Source organism: Stenella coeruleoalba (assembly GCF_951394435.1).
Source record: "Stenella coeruleoalba genome assembly, chromosome: 9".
NCBI lineage: Eukaryota > Metazoa > Chordata > Mammalia > Artiodactyla > Delphinidae > Stenella > Stenella coeruleoalba.
The window spans coordinates 46,289,632-46,311,088 of record NC_137155.1 but is presented as its reverse complement, the minus strand read 5'-3'; the positions used below and the strand labels follow the sequence as shown (position 1 = coordinate 46,311,088).

The window sequence follows — 21,457 nt, the reverse complement described above, 5'->3', positions numbered from 1 at the left end:
ATGCAGAAATTAGAATAAGACAAGCCAGATGGAATGAATAATTCATGAAGTCCAATTACGTTTTATTTCTGGTGTACTTTCAAACTTGCCTCTGACTTCTCTGCTATTTTGATGTGCAATATTCACAGGAAATCAAGAGTGCCATTTTAATTTATTGTATCCCTCCGAAGGGGAAGCATTTGTAGGCAGTAGGGGTGTGCTAGTGCATTTTCCGCAAAAAACACCGATTTCAGGGCTCTTAGAAATACTGAGTAATCTAGAAAACGTGGTCCGCCTCCTACGAAGGTTCAGGGGCATTGCATTGAGCCCCGCCAGTCCACCTGATTTGGGTGAACTGACCCTGGAGAGAGAGACCAGAGACTCAGAACCGTGAGATTTTTCACCTCCCAGAAGAGCTACAAATCCCTTTAAAGTATGTATCCCCATCCCCGCCGCAGAGGAGCCATTAAAGTATAAATTTGGCCTCGAGTTGGATTGGAGGCAGAGTTGCAGCTACAGAAAACGACCGCGAGGTGGCAGGCGTTGCCTTCAATGCCAAGGGTTCTGGGTCTCCGGGACCGCCGGGGCTTCCAGATCCTTCCCCGCGGGTCTGATCCCGGCAGGCAGAGCACGCCTGGGTTCGGGCCCTGAGCGACTCGCAGAGCATAGCCCGGCGAGATCTCCGAGCTCCTGGGCAGCCCCGGCCACCTGTCTGGAATGTCTCGCACGACTGTGTCTGAAACCGCCTTCCCCCGCCCGTCCCAGCCCCCAGCCCCTAGCCCCTTAAGAGTCCCTCCCCGCCTCCCCCGCCCCCCTCCCCCCACCGTATTTACTTATGCCAGTGGACAGTTCTAGTAACATTAAAGCTGCGGTCCACCTTCTCGAGGACTTTCATCTCGGGAAGTTTTATGACACTTTGTGAATGTGCAAAGTTTTTAATTAGGCTCGCTAGACAGCCCGAGGCAGCCGCAGCGCCACAAAGTCTTCACGGTCTCTCTGCTTTACAGCACAACAAGCCGCTCTACTCCTTTGAAGACAATGCAGACTATGTGTACGATGTCATGTGGTCCCCCGTGCATCCCGCGCTCTTTGCCTGCGTGGACGGGATGGGGCGCTTGGACCTCTGGAACCTCAACAATGACACCGAGGTGAGCGGCGGCGCAGGCGCCGGGCCGGGCGGGCTGGGAGGGGGGAGCCGTCGGCCTCTCTCCGTCTCCCCCTCTCTCTGAAATGGCCTTTTTTGGACAGACCCTCCAATTGCAGCTGGGCTGCCGACCCCCCATTCTCCGCTGCTGTGCAGGGTATTGGCAGATGCGTTGGCCCCAAATCATTTAATCTCACTTCATCCCTAAACCGTGGCGGAATCTTGGACAATTGACGACCCTTCTCTGCAAAGAGCAAAACCATACGTGTTCACGCCTTTTACTGCGGGAAAGGACACTCGGGCATATTTCAGGGTGTTGAAATAACTCTATTGGCAAACACTTGGAAAAGTAAGCTTTTGTGGACTTTGACTTGAGATTGGGCTTTTAAAAAGGGCTATTTGCCAGTGTTTGCTACTTGCACAATTTCTGTTTTAAATCCATAAAAGATGATTCTCTTGACCGTTTATGTTTAGATCTAGTCTCCATTTGAAATTTACAAGGTGAATAATCCTTGACTAAGATACCGAACTCACAGACAGACTTTTATAAGTTTCAGACTCTGAACATGTATGTTAAACTCAGTATTTTTTAATGAGATTTTAACATGTCACATTTAGAGTCCTTCACAAGTGAAAAATGTTTTCAAAAAGCAATTAACACTAGGAAATAGTCTTTAAAAAATTTTTGCTATATATATTAATGTTTTAAAAATTATGCCACGTATATTTTTCCTTTTTTACACTTTCTCAAAATTATTGAGGTGCTAATTCAGGTAGCAGAGTTTTTGGTTGGGTTTTTTAAACGTGAATATTAAATGTCCTTCAGTTTAATACAATAAAATGGTCTCGTCGTCGTGTCCTGGTCTGTGATTCAGGGCAGCTCTCCATCAATAAGAATGGACAGGTAAGAAGAACAAGTGCTGAAAACTACATGTCAAGTGGAGAACGAGAGAGAGGTCTTTTGAAGTGTTCTGAGCAGGAAACAGCTCAGCCTTTTTAATTAGGAAGCCTACAGCTGGAGGATATGAGGAGGAACAGGCTCCCCTAGTATTTTTTCTGGGAGGGGGCAGGGAAATATCCTTCAGGTGTTATTATTGAGTCATTGTATCTTGCAAGATTGTATACATCTAAAACCACTGCCAAATAGTTGTCTTTTAAAAAAAACTTTCCATTTACGTCTATTTTTTCCTTTTGGCTACCAGAAGTGTATGACAAGGACAAGAGTTATGTAATGAAGCATCTTTGGAAATAAAGGGCGTGAATATGTGCAGTGCCCATCATTTCAGATGTTGAAATGTTTATAACATTACTGCTTTTATAGAAAGGTGTTATTACTCTACGATGTGATGGTTTCCCAAAGTCTTTCATCACCGTTGATTAAAATCATATTGTTTCTATCTGCTAGAATAAACTCAATTCACTCTAAACAACCAAAAACACATTTTCCAGATTGATTTAGGAGACCCAGTCAGAAATCAGATTTAGTAGAAGTGAGTTCAGGTGATACTCAACTGTGATGTAATGGAGTGTTCTACCAACTCCATAGTAATTCCTCTGTAACTCTTCTCGTTTAGTTTTGTGTTTTAATCGGCTTTTTAGGTAAAACAAAATTAATATCTGAGCATTGCCAAACGTGTTTTCCCTTCCCTCGCTCTAGGTATCAAGAGACAACCACATAAGTGTTTTATTGTTAACCATTTTTAAAAATGGTTACTTGGCATGCAGATCGTTTAGTTTTGCGGTGATCGTAGTTCTGCTTTCACAATAATAGTAGATACGTTGAGTCTGATTCAAATCCAGTAGTGAACTGAACACTTTTTAAAACACTCATTTTTGCCTTCTATCAAGTTGAATAACATTTTTCAAATATTTGTCCAGTTAGGAATTAGATTTGTTTAAAAAAAAAAAAACTGAAGTCTCAGTGTTTCTTTGTCCTTGTTCAAAATACTGTGCTTTTAAACCAGGTTATTCCGACCGCTCCTATGCAAGGATAGTTCATATTCACCTACTTCAGTGTCACCTCTACACAATGTAGTAAATTATGTATATACATCCTGTCTTTGCAATTAAAATGATTGAGTCTTTAAAAGAAATATGAAAATATATCTGAAACTGAGATACAAGAGTAAGAAAGCCAGAGACAATATATGGATTATTTTCATTGTAGATTCATCAACTTCTGAAAGCTCATTACTGGTCAAACTAATAAAATATATTTTTGTCATTTTCTTCATGCATTTGATAATTCTTTTAGCACATGTTATAGACTGTGATAGCCTTTTTTTTTAACCACTTATAATATCTATGAAAAGATATTTTTAAATGGTTAAAATATTAATTGTTCCAGTTTGCTACTTTACTTAATTCCAAATAAATAAAATTCTTTAAAATGTTTTAGGCATAATTTAAAATGTATCAAAAAAATCACTTTCTTTTGAGTATTATATTAAGATTAAATACTTTTTATTCAATTTTTGAGATTGTTCACAGATAAAATCTGTTATTAACTAGCGTTAGAGAAAGTAGGATCCTGTATGATCTCTCTAAGTTATGGAGTTAAAAGTTAACTCTGAAACTCTATAGCTGAATCGCAGATTTCTTTGCTGAGTAGCACACTAATAATAAAGTGCATTGACAGAATTATGGCCCAAACTAAATTCACATTGTTTTGGGCTTTAAAAAGTTTGGTTAAAAATTCAGTCTCCAGCACTGCACAGCAGGTTCCTTTACTGTAGAAATTGTGTATTTAAAAAAAAAATGAGCTGGGGACTTTTGACATTTTTGCTGTCAATTGACATACAGTGATTTAAGCAGGTAAAAGAATTTTTATTGATTTCAAGATTAAGTTTAAACATAGATTCTTACATATGATGGAGTTTTTATTGCTATTTTAAAGATAGGTATTGGGTCAATAATATCATATAAACAGATGGTTTCAATTCCCTGAATAGCAGAATGCCAGGGGAGCTAAGGCACAGTACATGTGGTGTTTCCATCCTAATAGGACATGTTTATTAGACACAGGTCTTAAAACAGTGGCATAAGATGATGTTGGTGGCCCTCTTTTCACTATATATTTTTTTCCTTTTTTATTTTAACATTTACCTTTTTTCATTTTTAATGGGCTATTGTCATTTCCTATTCAACTTTCTTGTAGAAGGCTTGGAGATCTGATCTCTCAGTTATAAACTTCCAACCTTCAAGATGAGTGTTTACACAACTGATAATGAAAAGAGGGCAGACCCACTAAAATTCTTTTTCCAAATATTAAGGTTCTTGTAACAAATACTGCAGGTTCCATTTCAGCACCTCTGGTTCACTTTAATAATGATTAATATTGTAATTATCAACATTGTCAGATTTCAGGTGTTTATTAGAGGAGATGTAAGGCCTTTTCTACAAGTAAGTGCTACATTCTATCAGGATATCACCCTGAGGACATTTTCAGAGTTATGGAGAACTTCCTATACCTTGGTATTGCTAGGAGGAAGAAAAAAGGTGGGGGGGTGAGAAAAGAAAAAAGAAAGGAGAACTTGCAGTTTTGCTTGCTTTTTCTTCTTCTGAGCATCCCCTCCCTGATGAGGTTTTGAGGGATCAATACATTTTTTTCCCCTGAAGACCCTTAATATGACTTTTTTCCCACCATATACCCCATTCCCCCTTTTAGAGTATCCTTAATCTTGGTAAATCCTGAAATCTCCCCCTCCATTGATCCATAAATCATGACCTGATCAAGAAGTATCACATTGAGCTGCTGTGTTTGTATGTTGTTTGTGCACCCTGCATAATCGGAAGAAATATTTATGTCACTCACTGCCCATTGACTGTGGAAAAAGACTCTCCCTCTTTTCCTTTTTTTGTGAAAGTGTCTCTTCTCTCTACTCTTTAATTCAGTGGAGCATATGATTTAAGAACAATGAATCCTTTTCACTCCTGCACAAGGGATATATAGTACTTAATGCACATGCAGGCAGTGGTGACTCATCCAGTTAAACGTATCGTTGTGAATTCGTATATTTAAGTTCATATTCAGAGATTCTTTGTCGTAACCCCTTTGGCAGGTTCCAACAGCAAGTGTGGCCATTGAGGGGGCATCCGCCCTAAACCGTGTTCGTTGGGCTCAAGGTGGCAAAGAAGTTGCCGTTGGGGACTCAGAAGGCCGTATTTGGATCTATGACGTCGGAGAGGTACATGTTATTTGGTTTGAGTGTTGATTTTGTTTTTGTTGTTCAGTTTTTTTGGTTTTGTTTTTGCTTGTATATCTGGTTTGAAGACCTAGTGAAATTACTGACAGCACCTTGTGGGCCCTGAGAGCCCTCTCGAGTGCGTTTGCAAATTTCCATTGACTTCGGTGGGAGTTTAGTGAGACTTCCTCAGGGCCTAATTTGGTCTTCCGCGTCCACGTGCAGGGCCGTGCGTCAGTTAGCGATCGGGCTTTCAGAGTGCTGTAGAATTCCCAGCCATCCTGTGATGGAGCATGGCACTCCCCCCCCCACCCCGCGTCATGAAAATGAAAAGTTTGCCAAATTCATCATGCGAACATTGAATTTGGAATTTGTTGTTTACTTTGAAAAGTCAAGCTTTAGTTGGTGTGTTCAATTAAAAGGTATATACTATTACTCTTTAATTAAAAGTAGCCAATTAAAAAAGCTGAGGGGAATCAGAACTTCATATCGTTTTCATGGTATTCAAAGTTATTATGTGCAGTGTGTACTTCTCCGGTTTATCCTGTTATATGACATGTAAAGTCATTCTGAATATCACGGTACATATCAAAAGAAAAAACTACATTTTTTTTTCATATAAATCTCCTTGAATATTCATACTATACTTAATGTTACATTATCAGTCAATTTTACAGAAGCATATCTGTTTGTTTTTACTCTATGAGAAAGTATTGACAAAAACCTTCATTTTGGTTAAAGAGTTTTTTTCTTAAAGACAAAGAAAATATTGAACTTTCAAGCAAAACAAGAGTGTTGTGTAAATTGTTTTCGTGTAATATGAATCTAACATTTGCATTCCGGGGGAAAATATACTGCATTTGTGTATATAATGTCCTAGACCTTGGGAGTGCTCTTTGAGTGCCTGGTGGATGGGCATAGCTGATTACACTGCGAAGGGTTCTTTATGGTTTCATCAATGAGCTTTCTGTAATTTTGGCAATCCTAGATGGTTTGCTCTACAATGGAACTTTTGATGATGCTCTATGGTAGAGTTGGTTGTGTTGAAACAAGCTGGATGGTGTTTGTGTGTGTGTGTGTGTACGTATGTGTTTTAATTCGGCCAGAGACAGAAACTAAATGACTTCAGAGATGGGAGTCTTCTGTTTGGGGATGTACAACTCTAAGGAGAACAGCTAGAAGAATCTCTTGTTTTCACTGCATGCCGTCTATTTCATTAGACTCCCCCCCCCCCCCCGCCGTCCCCCCGCTGCCCCTCAACTACTCCTGATGTCATAAGCTGAGTCATTCTAACAGTGACAAAGACTCTGTTAATATTCATCCCCAGTGGTGAAGATGCAAATGGTCCAGTGACTACTGACGTAGTTTGGAGTCTTTGAGAAAGAGAATACCCTCTGAATTAAAAATATTGCCAATATTTTTAAAGCAATATTTTCTTCAATGAATATTTAAAATCAGTGCATCTTTTTCATGGTCTTCATCATCATAAAACCAAGCAACAAAAACACTTATTCTACATTGGTTCGTTTATTTAAAAATTTAAAAGGTAGCAAAGGAGGAGAATATAAAGAAACAAAAGGTTTCTCTCCTCCTCTCCTTTGTTTAGAACAAGTACAATTGTAGGAGAGAAAATAGGTATGTGGAGACATGCTCAGAGACGAAATGGTAGAAAATAGATGAAATTTAAAAACTCTTTTCTCCACTTCCCTTACTTATACATAACGTCCCTTAATTCTCTTAAGATTATATGCAACATTAATTGTTTTATCCAAGAGGGCTGAAAAGCAGAATAGTCTAACAATCTGGTTTATTTAAAGTAAGGCATTTTGAAAAATCTGTATGCTGACCACAAATAATTTGTGGTCATATATTCATATATATGTAATATACATTCACACACACCACCTCTAGGCAATAAGAAAATACAACATAACATATATACAGAATTTTCTGCAATAAGGTGATTTTATAGCCGTTGGACAACATTACTTGAATATGACTCATACTGGGGGAGTATGTATGATTTTGTAGAAGTTGCTTTGGCTGATATATGGCTGCTAAAACTTCTTCCTAGGTTGTTGTCATCATTTCTAAGTTGTAAAGTGTTGTCATACTCATATTTCTCCTATCGTACCAGCAGATCAGGCTGGTTTTCATTTTAGTATTATTGCCCTTACTTTTCTAAGGGACATTACAGACTATGGAAATGTCTGCAACTCTAGGCCAGTCTCGCCTATTGTCTGGAGTCTAGACAGGCTATAGAAAAAAATCTCTGTGACATATAATAGGCCCCCAAATTTGTAGGGTTGTTTATCCCTACAAATTCACTACCAGGGGGAAAAAAAAAACGGGGGGGGGATATACTCTTTTACTGAGAGTAGGTAATATTATAATCTTCGAGCCCTTTTCTGAACGACCGAAAATCAGGATAAGCTTATACGTTTGAACAGTTCTTTCTGTATTGTTTGATCCTAAAAAGTAACCTATAGCTCAGAAAAACTCAGACTTTACAAGATAATTTTGTTGTAAGTATAGTTTTTCTCTTAAATTTGTAAATACCTTACAAAAATATTTATATGTATTTTGGGGGAGAAATAAAGGGGTCCTTTTCTGTTTCTCTTTGCTTGCCTCTATAGCCTGTTCTAACTCTCTGAAGACCAACTCTGTAGAGGTTCCACATTCCTAGAAGGAAAGACAACTCCTCCAGCTGAGTTTAGCTGAAGCCCACTTCGGAGAGATGGTAGCTCATAGGCAGATGCTGCCATTACTGTAATTACTATTGTCTGGTTCACTGAACCTAGACCTGACAGAGCACAGCTGTCCTTAGAAGGGCACCCCCTAAACAGTGCTTCCCCAGCCTTCCTAATCACCTACACTGCAGAAAGCCAGGTGGAGCACCTTCACGGCAACCTGGCCCATTTAGAATTTGAGGTCAAATCCAACGCTGGTGCACGACTGACGAGAGGGAAGGGGTTTAAACAGGAAGTGATTTTAAAAGGAAAAAAATACAGAGAAAGAAAAAATACGTCACTGAGGATCAGATTGCCAGGAGACAGTGCTACCATTATCTGTATCCAAAACTAGTCCTCCAGGCCCCATTAAAACAGAGCCCATCACCAGGGTCATGCTGGCCTTTGGACAGAAAACCTTGCTTTGTGGAACCCTCTAGGAAGAAGATGGAACACTTTTCGATAAGCCTTACAATACAATCTGTATAAGGAAGTAAATGGTAGTTTTTAGAGGACACTTTGTTGCTCCATTTTCCTCGGGACCTCAGTACATAGAACTCTGTCTACCGGAGGACATCTCACGTTCATTCTCCCATGGTTTACTTGACTGAGACCTCTGTTAGGCTGAGGAGAAGGGAGGAGGGGGCAGCAGGCTATCTTTCGTAAGGTCCTGTTTCAGAGCGAGGCTGGCTTCATGGTTGTCCCACCTGTGCCGTCTTGCAGGGCCCCGTGCAGAGGAGCCCTGAGCTTGGTTTAATGCTCTGTTGTCATTGTCTTCCAATTGTTAAGACATTTTTCAACAAGGTGCTCCATGTTTCCATTTTGCACTGGGCCCCTCAAATTCTGTATTCCCTCCTGTCCACAAGAGTATTGCTTTCAATACCACTCACAATGCAGATCAGAAATTTAAAATTTTGGCCTTGACCTAGACAATTAGGAAGAAGGAGAAATCTTTATAGAGCTATGGTTAAATGTAGTGCATGCCATATGATATTATTATTACCTATTCCTTAAGACTATTCAAAAATGTTGGATGAGAATAGCAATGACATTATATTCTAAATATCATATTTGGATAATTTGGTGGATATTCTAATTTACCTCCCCACAACCCTCTTTTGATCACATCATAATTTTAACTGAAAGTATAATAGAGTTTTGGGAAAGATCTCTATGATGCCTACTTTAGGTGGAGTCGAGAGGGGCGGCCTTTCTCTGTCCACCTCGGTGTCAAGAACCTCCTGATAGAGGTTCTGTGACTCCTGTGACTGCCAATGGAGAGAGCTCCATTCAAGTCCAGGTAGACGTGCCTTCCTGTGAGACCTCACACTCAGCCAGAAGGGCGCTGCAGAAAGGGACTCTGGTGTCACAGTCGTTAACAGTCGTCTGCCTCATCTCCTGTCCCAGCCGAGGCTGCAGCTGCTGCAGGGAGTCCCAGCACAGTGCGCCCATGATCATGCCCTCCTCTTATGTACAGTTGTCCTCCGTGACTTTTAAGATGATGGCAGAGAGCAGTGGCTCGAATCCAGATTTACTGATGCAATTTATTATGAACTTCTGAAGGGGTAAACAGAGGATTGTGTATGAGCTCACTGAAACCATCAGATTGAGTCTGTCCATCCTTTTTTTTTCTTTCTTTCTGGTACATTTAAATAGCAAAGGCATGAGTAGTATCTCAAGGTCTACGACTAAGGAGGTAAAATATAAAACAAGTGTTTTCAGGTAGGCCACATGATGCTTTGTTTATATAGCATACATTTTTGGTTGTTTGATTTGAGCATTGTATCTGGAAAATATACTGTACACGTTTATTTTCACAGATAGGGGTCTATTTTCTTTGCAGAGCAGGTGCTTAACTCCCATTAGCGTAAATGGAAGTTATGTGAATTCAGTGAAAGACAGAGAAGACCCCTTTTATTATTTGGCTATAATTTTAGTTCTATTCATGCATCTTAAAAGTTACTTTTAAATAGACAGTGGTTGCATGCACCATTTAAATTTTCTAAGATCTACACTTGAAAATGAGCCTAGCTCTTGAATACGTTTCCAGGATTTTGCTTCCCAAACTGTGGGATGCAATCTGTTTGTTTTGGAGCTGTATGATCCCATTAAATTAATTGAAAGATGGGTAAGATAACAAGTCAGAAATTAACTACAAATATAACCTGAAAATGTTGAGTGTATTCTTCTTCAGAATACACTCAGAGACCTGTTCATCATTGTTGGATTTTTAAAAATGATGTGTGAACACACACATTCTTAAGAATTAAAAATAAAAATTACTCCCTGCTGTGGCTCTTTACCGAATAGCGAGCTTTTCTATTTATATATACGTACGGAGCTGGTTTTACCAGCACATGGGCCAGTGAGTATAGAATTATTCACGTGTCCTGATGATTGATCGTCAGCCTAGCTACCTGTCTTTCTTGCAGATGTGTTTTATAGCAAGCCCGTTGCCATTTTTAATGCTTCATTGCTGTCACACAGATGCAGCTGTCATAAATATCCCCTAACAACTATGTTTGCTGCTTATCTGAATTAGTTAGAATGCTGTTTGCAGCACCAGTTGTGAAAGAAGCAGTTTATCTTCCACCTCCTATTATTTCTTTTTCCATTAACCTCTTCTAGAGAAGACTGTTTTCAGTTGTGATGAATACTCATAAGTTTCAAATCCCTGATTGTTTTTACAGTAGTCAAACGATAAAATTCCAAAATCATTTCAGCCTAAAGTAGAATCTGAAAAATAAAATGGCAACTTAAAAACTAATTTGGGAGATGAATAAATCGTATCGTCCCAGCTTTATTTGCTTGGTATCCCATTCACTAATTACCTAAGGAAATGTGTATTAATCTCTAAAGTTTAACCCTGAGCTTTGGCAACATTTCATATAGCTTGTTTGATATGACTCTTTGGGGCCAAAAGAATGGCAGTCATTTTATTACAAATTTTAATAAATACAATAAATTTGACATTTGTCAATGTGTTAAAAAGGCCTTGAAAATTTTTTAGAAAGGAAAAAGGAGAATACGAGAGATCAAATGCAACTGCTAAAACCGTAAGCATGAATTTAAATGTTCATTTTTTAAAAAGATTTATTTATTATTTATTTACTTTTGGCTGCATCAGATCTTAGTTGCTAAATGTTCATTTGAATATATTTTAAAGCTGAAATTAAAAATCAGAATGAAAAGTTTACTTGGATTCCCAATAGGAAAAATGACCTGTGCAATATACTTTAGAATGATGGTCAAGGTATGATAATGTAAGAGGACTATTAAAATGTGCCTCAAACCATTCTCATAGCCAGCTAGAATAAGAATAAAAGCAAAGAGATTCCATGAGCCATTCTCCTTGCAGCTTAAATAGCAGTTCTACGTAGGCGCACCTGATAAACTGGAAGTACTGGGAGTCAAAAAGGGTTTGAGCAAAACACAAAATAAATAAAAATACACGTATGGTTTTTAAGTCGATTACACGGAGGCAATAATTGTTTGTTTTGTGGAACGATTTCATGTTTTCCAGTAGGACAGTGCCTACATCAGTTTTCCACAGGAATTTGTGCTCTAAATAATCCCCCTCTGTGGGGAAGGGGGGAATGCAGAACACAAAATAAGTTAAAGTGAAATTTGGGGGTTGATTCAAATAAGAGTTCCTTAATGAAAAAGAACTGCACTCGAAATCAGTCGGTTTAATTATTGTGCTCTATGAAAGCCATTATCCCCTGCTGATGACGAGCCTGATAGCATAGCTAAGCTCTGGGAGCCTCCAGAAGAGAAGGGCAGAGCTAGGCTCAGCTTACCAGAGTCCAGTTATAATCACCCAAAACACTTGTGTTTCTCATTAAATGAGTGTGGCCATAAGTTGCTAGACTCTTGAAGGTCTTTTAAGTAGTAGCTTATTCTTCAGTAGATAAACAATATTTTTATCTTTTGCTGATACTAAACACTTCTTTTGGTTTTTCCCTCCATTGCAAAGACTTTGGCATAAACTATCCTGTGATGCCGAAATCCAGATAAAAACTGAAAATCCAGATACTTAGTTCTGCCAGTAATATCTAGATATTTGATGACATAGAAGCAAAACATTTGGGATTTTTCAACTGGACTTTTCAGTTTTTACCCTGAATTTTTATTATCATAGCCACAAACCTGTGCAGTTAAGTCAAAAGCACAAAGGCATATATTTGCATGGGCAGATTTGGGGTGCTAATAAATATAATTATATAAAATAAGCTACTTTGAAATAATATATTCATTTCCATGTCATAATAAATTATATTTGAAATAAAATAATCTGATTAAAATGGACGATTATAATTTTAGTATTAACTTGATTTCTTCTAGGAAAAGTGTTGTAAAAAGAAAAGTGCTATTCCAATTAATGTTATAATTATCTTATAGTGAATGTAGTCACAGTAGCTTTTATTTTGATAATTACATATGTAAAAGACCATGATTAAACTAATTATTATATAAATAGTGTGCTTATTCAGGTAGCATTAGTGTATAAAAATGGATTTAAATATATTTTCAAGCCACTTTTTTCTGAATTGATAATACTTAATGACTTATATATTATGGAGTAGTTGATTAAGTGAAAACACTAATATCTAATTTTATAAAAACCAAATGTGTGCAGAGTAATCTGCAATATTCAATGAAATTAATATATTCCCATTTTGGTGATAAATGGTCTTTGACTATAAACCTTCTGAAACAAGTATCAGTTTGTATAATTAATCATCTTTATGATTCTTCTGTGGTTTCAAACTGTCGTCTTCAATAGCAGTTTGGATTTTGAAGCAGTCATTAATTATAGTGTTAATTTTTTTTATGTCTAACAAAATTGTGTTTAGTTTTAGAATTTCAAAACTGCTAAACTTTATCTTGAAAAATTACTGCTTAGAACGGTAGCCTCAAATCACAGCTTAGACCAGCCCGAGCATGAAGCTGCTTCAATCATATGTGAGTCTAGATTAACACTGGCCTGTATAGAAATGAAGTTATTTGTTTCTTCTGCGAGTATGTGTGTTACTATTGGTATATCTAAAATAGAATATGAAATCAAATATCTGCCTATACATGTTGATGTATAAATATTTATATGCCATACAGGCTGGACTTGGAAAGGGAGGAAGTGAATGAATCATTCTATTCTACTTTCAAGGAAGGTCTGCATGAATTTTTGAGAATGTCAGCTATCAGAACATCTTTCCCATTTTAAAACATGAATTATTGATCAACCATTTAGGGAATGTCAGAGCTTAACATTGTAGAAGAAAGTTTGCACTCTTACTTTTTAGGCTGGCCGATAAAGCTGATCGTGGTCCATTCCCCGAGATCTTTGTCCTCAACATTTAGACAGGATCTTCTATTTTTATTTGTCTTGGCATTAAAAACCCTTAGGAAAAAACTGAACATCTTCCAGTATCCTAAGAACTAGGCACCCTTTGACTGAGGGGAAAAAATCAGTCTGGCAGCCCTCCTTTGGCTTATCACATTCCTCAGTAGAGTTTTTCTGATTTTAGAGTGCCACATCCACAGAAACATAGGTACTTGCCAGTTGTCTATTTGAACAGGATAACCTGGCCTAGCACAGTGCCTGGCACATAACAGGCACTCAGTAAATAATTCGGTGAATGAATGTTTCACATGTGAAAGTTGAAGGTTAAGGAAAAGCTTAATGGTGTGAAGCGTTCAGAGGGCAGCCTCCACATTGGCTATAGATGAATGGACAGGAAAAATCCTTTGACTATATTTGCATGGTAAAAGATACATAGAAAATATATTTAGAAAAGAGTGCTTGTCCTTCCTCTCCAGTCTCTATCCCAGTCACTCTCCCCTCCTTTGCTTTTACCGTTTTTTTGTGTGGCTCCGGATGTGCGTGCAGGCTCAGCGGCCATGGCTCATGGGTGCAGCCGCTCCGCGGCATGTGGGATCCTCCTGGACCGGGGCACGAACCCACGTCCCCTGAATCGGCAGGCGGACTCTCAACCACTGCGCCCCCAGGGAAGCCCCTCCATTGCTTTTAAAAGTGAGCAGTTGGTCACTAGAGGTAACAGAAGAGGAACAGTTTATTCAAATAGTCGTCAAACCACTGGAAAAATGCTTCTTTTTCATTTTGCTTTTTTTGGACACTATAGATATGGTAAATCATGAACTACATTATAAAAATACCTCTTTTATGCCCAAACATTCAGTAGGAGGGAATAACATTTCTTTTATTACCTTGGTAAATGTTTTTAAGATGTTTAGCAATAAGCCTTCTTTTTGTCAAAACTGCTTAGATGCAGTGGTTGCTAGAAATTTACTAGAAAACCTATAGTAAATATCAGAAAGAGAAAGGATATATGTTTAGTCAGCTGGTATGAGAGATCAGTTTGAGTAGCATATGCTTTTTCATTTCCCTGTCAGTTTCTTGATCTTTTGTGTTATGGACAAAGAATGGTAGTGAAGTTTAAAAAGTTTATTTTCCATTGTTGCCCACCAGCCAAAGTTTTTAGCAATTTTTTCCATCTTTTGGACAGAGAAATAGATTGTTCTAAATAATAGAAAAATAATGCTGAAGACATTTCTAAAGAAAAGAGAGTGACAAGATTTTGATACAGATGTGAACAAGGTCATCTTTAAGCCATAGTGAATTAACTCTTTTTCAGCTGTGTGGGTTTTTCCCCCCTCAGGTAAAAACTTCAGAATTTTGCCACACTTCCCATGATGCTAAATTTTAACATGAAGAATAGTTCTAAATGTTCACTTTTTAAGAATAATGTTTAAAATTATTTCCTTCAGTGTTTGCTGGCTTATTGAAATTGATATAGACTCGTATTTGTTACTGTTTACTTTTGACTTTTATGTCCTAACTTAATTTTTTTCCTTAATTGGGTGGTAATGGATTTTTTAAAAGTATTGTTCTAACAAACATGCTATAAAGGCAAACACTCATTTAAAGATACTAGGAAGAGAACTTTAGCAGAAAGATCTCAAGCTTCATGGGTGGATAGAGGGTTCCCTTAGATGGGATTTTCAGAAAAAAGAAATTCTTTCTTAACCAAAAAATAATCAGATATCATCAGACTACCGTAGCTTAGCATGATGCTAAATTTCACAGAAATTTTGACCTACTGACTGGTAACAGCAGATGCTACAGAATGGAGACTAATGTAACTTCTACTTTCTGGACTTCTCTAAATACTAAGTTACCACACAGTGTATCTTTTCGTGGTGGAGCACTGTAGTATACTTATGCGCTCTGTATACTGCATTCTGGCTTGGAATTTTGGTTCGTGGTTTCATCCATTGTTACCAGTGATGCTAGACTCTCCCAAGAGTTAAATACAGTGGAGCTTGGTCTCGTTCTGTTCTGGCAGCTGTTTCATTGCTTATGACCTCCCGCTTTGCTTCCTTCTGTGTGTGTGGCAAAGGGAAGTGTCCTAAAAAATACAGGCTTCCTCTGAACACAAATGTGTGTTTGTACACCGGTAAGTTCGCAATCTCCTGAATTGGGGTGCCATTAACAGTTGTACTTTTTAAAAAGCTTTTAGAGCTTAGAAGGGTTTAGCAGTTGTTCTGTGGAAACCCATGTTCACGTCCACGGTTTCTTTAAATGCATTAGCAACAAGAACAACAAAATCAGTGTGCATTACAGTGAAAAGGTAATTCGTAAGGTATCGTTTTAAAGAAAACTTTCATTTTTAGGTTAATACAGGAGCTGAATTGTGTATCTCTTTGGAATCCATGGTTAACGTAATTGTCTCAGACTTTTTTTTTAATGACTCCGTTTAATTGAAAGATGACAAAGATGCTGCCGAACCACACATCCTGGAATATTCATCCTGAAACCTGGAGTCCTACTCATTTCAATTTGCTTGGGTTCTCAGATACGTTAAGCGTGGCACACTGAAATTACAGAATGCCTTTCTGTCTTAATTATCCAAGATATTTTTAAAAAGTAACCTGCTTTTATACTAGGCAGTGCCTGAGACAGATACTTTTAACATAAAAAATACAGCATTGGGCTGGTAGGAGTTACTGCAGATAATGCAGCTATTTAAAATCAGCTGCTAGGTACTATAAACCCTTTAAAATTACTAACAAATGAGGGAGGCTTGACTGAGGACTGTTTAGAATGGTTAGCCATGTGCTTATAAAAAGGGACACATGCATGATATTTGTGTGCTTAACCCTGGTTATAAAAAGTCATTTGATTTTTATAACAGCATGTTCAGTGGTTACAAGGCCTTACAACTTGAGCTAAAAATGTAGACTCCCACCATAGAAAGTGCCATGAAAAGGAAATAGCTTGGGCTTCCCTGGTGGCGCAGTGGTTAAGAATCCGCCTGCCAATGCAGAGGACACGGGTCCGAGCCCTGGTCCGGGAAGATCCCACATGCCACGGAGCAACTAAGCCTGTGCGCCACAACTACTGAGCCTGAGCTCTAGAGCTCACGAGCTACAACTGCTGAGCCCACGTGCCACAATTACTGAAGCCCATGCATCTACAGCCCATGCCCCACAATAAGAGAATCCACTGCAATGAGAAGCCTGTGCACCACGACACAGTGTAGCCCGTGCTGGCTGCAACTAGAGAAAGCCCATGCACAGCAATGAAGACCCAATGCAGCCAAAAATAAATAAGTAAATAAATAAATTTATAAAAAAAAATTAAATAGTTTGACAAAGCTGTATTGGTCATATTTGAAAAATGAAAAAGATGCATGTGTATGTGTATATTTACAAGGAATAATTATACTTGGAATTTGATTTTTAAATTAACAAAACGTCCTCTGACAGGATTTTTCTTGTGATCTGAAAGAACCCTTTCCCCACACCCAGTTCGTGAAACTCAGTCATACATTTAATAATAGCTATGTAGGAAATGATTTGTATGGGTTCTTAAGAAAGCAAATATGATCAAATCTAAGGTGTACTTCTAAAAAATGCAGTGCTCTATGTAGGTGAAAAGAAGAAAATGGAAGAAAGAAAATAGGTAAGGAAGCGAAAAAAGGAAAAAAATTGGAGGAGAGGGAATTAACATTAAGAAGGAAAAATATAGGGTGAACAACATCATTTATCTGGGGTTTATAATGTGCCAAACACTGAGCTTAAGCTTTTTATATTTGGGGGGAGATCTTGTGTAATATTCACAATGGCCCTAGGAGTTAGTGGAAAAATTCCTTTTTCTCACAAATGAAGTGAACATGTTAAAACATACATTTCCTAAGGACACCCAGGAAATTATTGGCAGAGCTGTGAAAGAAACCATATCATCTGGGTGCTGTCTGAGGTGGAAAAAAGTCAACCCTGGCTCCATTCTCAAAATCTAGTTATCGTGCAATCTGCGCCTCCCTTTAGGTACACAAGAAGCCCAGGAAGCCCAGGCAGGACACCCAGTGGTTAGCCTAATTAGTTATTTGGCGATGGGGTAGGGCAGGATCTAGGGGCATACTCCATTCCATTCAGGAGGGTGGGAGGCAGACCCATGACACAGCCTCAGAACTAGGGGGATGAAGGGGGAGGATGAAAACGATCAATTTTCATGAATTTTTCCACAACTTTTGCACGTTTCCTTTTTATTTCTGACCTTTACATCTTCCAGGAATCTTAGAAGATTAAAAATATTTAGAATCTTTTAGCAGGTGACTCAAAACACATTACCTGCCTGCCATGGTATGCTGGCATTTCCTAAAGGGGTAAGGCTCCTGATTGCCCACACTGACATGCGGTAAGTTACATGGTCTTGAGCAAATCATTCAGCTCCCTGTCCTTCTGTTTCCTGTCTGTCAGAGAGAGGTCTGCTTCTTAATGTCCTCACATAGCAAAATTAGAATTAATTCTTAAAGCAAAACCACAAAGATGATATCGAATTGATACGTATGCCACTCACATATGTGATTTTTAGGAACATGTTCAATCTGAGTAACTGTTCATAGAACAAGAATGCATGACTATTCTGTCTTGAACTCACAGTACTTTCTTCACTTAGATTACCTTTCTCATCCTCTCCACATCTCTTTTGATAAATGGGTCAGACACCATCATCCCCATTTTACAATTGAGGCAATGAGAGGTTAAGTGCCTGACCATGGCCAGTAACCAAGATGAAAGCAGGACTTAAGTTTCCTGTCCAAATCTAAGGCTCATTTTACCTCCTCCTTAGGGCCAAATTACTGCTTCACAAACTACCTTTGGCCTTAGTTCCCTTCCTTGGCTGTAAATGTATGGTCATATCATATCTATAAGAGGCACCTACTCTTAGAGCTAAGATTTTGTTATCTCAGGAATTGGCTCCCTGAGTGCTTTTGACACAAAAATGCTTTATACAGTTAGCAAAAAGTTAGAAAACAATCATCCAATTGCGAAGGGGGGTGGTAAACTGGCGAGTGGTGAACCCTGGGTGAAGCAGTAGAAGAATCTGAGTCACCTCTGACCTAGGATGTGGACATTGGTGGATGAATCTGAAGGCCCAAAATGTTTCCAGATCCAATTTGACTCAGGACAATACTGGTCAATTTTTTCGGGCCCTTTTTTATGGTAGTCCCTTGATATAACTATGGGCTATTTCCTTCACAGTGCTTCTCAAATATGTTTTTTAAATTAATTGAAATTGTTCATCACCATTAGACACTTGTGAATATTCTTCCTATCAGAAATTTAAATTGTTTGAAAATTATTCTAAACTTATTTTCAGGGGGAAAAAAATCCATAGTGATGGTCTAGATTTAGCCTTAATGCCTTGACAGAAACCTGAAGAGATGCTGAAGCCATGTCATTAACATGCCATTTGCTTCCCTGCTACTCGCTTGACACACAACACATACCAGGAAACGTTGCAGTTATCACTGTAAGAAGGTAAATTTTAGGTTACTCTACTCACTTTCTGAATATCAGTAAAGTTTAAAAAAAAAAAAAAAAAAACCTACGCCAGTATTCACACATTTTGACCTAAGAAAACACCATAATTAATATTTATAGTCATCATATGCCAAAATGATTCATCACTGTATCTTTAGTCCTACCACAGTGCCTGCCATATAGCTGGTACTAAGTCCATGATGACTAAATCAGTATTGAATAGATATATATATGCTAGTTAGAAGGGCATGACAGCAGTCTTTCTCTTAAAGAAAAGAGCAGAGTTTTTTAATCCTACTTAATGATTAAGGTAAAATTGGATTAAAAGTCTCCTAGAGAAAGTTTCAGGTGCACTTATGCTCATGAACTTATTTTCTAGACATTTCTAATAAGAGAGAACCAGGTGAGAAGAGTCGGGAACTGCCAAGGGTAAGAAGGACACAGTTCTGTCCAAACAGATGCTGTTTACGGCCAAAGATGTAAAATGAAAAGAGTGGTGGTCTTGTGTGTTAGGATACCTGTTTGGTCTTACCTACAAGTAATTCAGATGCCAAAAATTATTACTTTGGGTGTGGAAACAGCCTGTGAATACACATTCAAGCTAAGATTATACTTAAAGTGCTTCCTGATGGTGATATTTAACTCTAAAAATGGGGCAGTGTGCACCTCACCTTCTAACATTATGCAGAGCAATTTAAAAAAGAAAAAACAAACTTCTAATATTTTCCCAACCTAAATGAAACTTTCACAGATCAAAAAGACAAGATATGTTAGAATACTGTGAAACATTTTTTGAGGGTGCATCTGTATTTTTAAGGACAAATATAGTACTATTATTTCCATCACCATGGAAAAGGTCAAATGTATTGCAGTAGTTCCACAGTAGGGTATATTTTTATCAGAAACTTTTAAATTTGATAAAATTCATTCTTAGATTAACATATAGAAATCTGTTGCATTTCTTTACACTAACAATGAAATATCAGAAGGAGAAAGTAAAAATCCCATTTAAAATAGCATCAAAAATATAAAATACCTACCAGGAATTCCCTGGTGGTCCAGTGGTTAGGACTCTGTGCTTTCACTGCTGAGGGCCTGGGTTCCGTCCCTGGTCAGGGAACTAAGATCCCACAAGCTGTGGGGTGCAGCCAAAAAAAAAAGTATATATATTTATTTATTTATTTTATATATATATAAATATATTTCTATAATATAAATATATATATAAAATACCTAGGGATAAACTTAATCAAGGAGGTGAAACACGTATATGCTATATAAAACCTATAAAACACTGATAAAGGAAAGTGATTCAAAGAATGGAAAGATATCCATGCTCTTGGATTAGAATTAATATTGTTAAATGGCCATACTATCCAAAGCAATCTACAGCTTTAATGCAATCCCTATCAAAATACCCATGACATTTTTCACAGAAGTAGAACAAATCCTGAAATGTACATGGAACCACAAAAGACCCAGAATTCTGAGGAAAAAGAACAAAGCAGGAGACATAACCCTTCCAGACTTCAGACTGTACTACAAAGCAATAGTAATCAAAACAGCAATGGTATTGGCACAAAAACAGGCATAGATCAATGGAACAGAATAGAGAGCCTAGAAATAAACTCACACACCTACGGTCAATTAATCTGTGACAAAGGAGCCAAGAATATACAATGGAGAAAAGACAGTCTCTTCAACAAGTGGGGCTGGGAAAGCTGGACAACATGTAAATCAATGAAATTACAATATCTCTCATACCATATACAAAAACTCAAAATGGTTTAAAGAACTAAATATAAGACATGACACCATGAAACTCCTAGAAGAGAGCATAGGCAAAACATCCTCTGACATAAATCATAGCAATATTTTCTTAGATCAGTTCCCCAAGGCAAAAGAAATAAAAGCAAAAATAAACAAATGGGACCAAATCAGACCTAAACTTCTATAACAGCAAAGCACAGCCTATGGAATGGGAGAAAATATTTACAAATGCTGCTACTGACAGGGGGCTAATCCAAAACATACAAACGGCTCATACAACTCAGTATCAAAAAAAACTGAACAACCCAATCAAAGAAATGGGTAGAAGACCTAAATAGATATTTCTCCAAAGAGGACATAGAGATGGCCAACAGGCACATGAAAAGATGTTCAAAATCCATAACTATTAGAAAAATGCAAATCAAAACCACAACTTGGTATTATCTCACACTGGTCTGAATGGCCATCATCAAAAAGGCAAAAAATACTAAATGCTGGGAGAGGGTGTAGAGAAAAGGGAACCTTCTTACACTGTTGGTGGGAATGTAAATTAGTGCAGCAACTATGGAAAACAGTATGGAGGTTCCTGAGAAAAAATAAAACTAGAGCTACCGTATGATCCAGCAATCCCACACAGCAATCCACATACCCAGCAATCCTGGGTATATATCTGGAAAAGATGAAAACTCTTAATTGGAAAAGATACATGTACCCCAATGTTCATTGCAGCACTATTTACAATAGCCAGGACATGGAAGCAACCTAAATGTCCACTGACAGATGAGTGGATAAAGAAAATG

General features: G+C 38.0%; 1 protein-coding gene across 4 annotated transcripts in view; it reads left to right on the top strand.

Moving 5' to 3' along the window:
* The window catches only part of DYNC1I1 (dynein cytoplasmic 1 intermediate chain 1), a 340,153-nt gene that overhangs the window by 311,521 nt on the left and 7,175 nt on the right, over window positions 1–21,457 (top strand). For all 4 annotated transcript variants that reach the window (XM_079932590.1, XM_079932587.1, XM_079932589.1 and 1 more), the window contains 2 exons: window positions 987–1,127; window positions 5,185–5,310. In XM_079932590.1, the coding sequence (XP_079788716.1) occupies window positions 987–1,127; window positions 5,185–5,310 (267 nt within the window). The remainder of the gene's footprint in view (window positions 1–986; window positions 1,128–5,184; window positions 5,311–21,457) is intronic.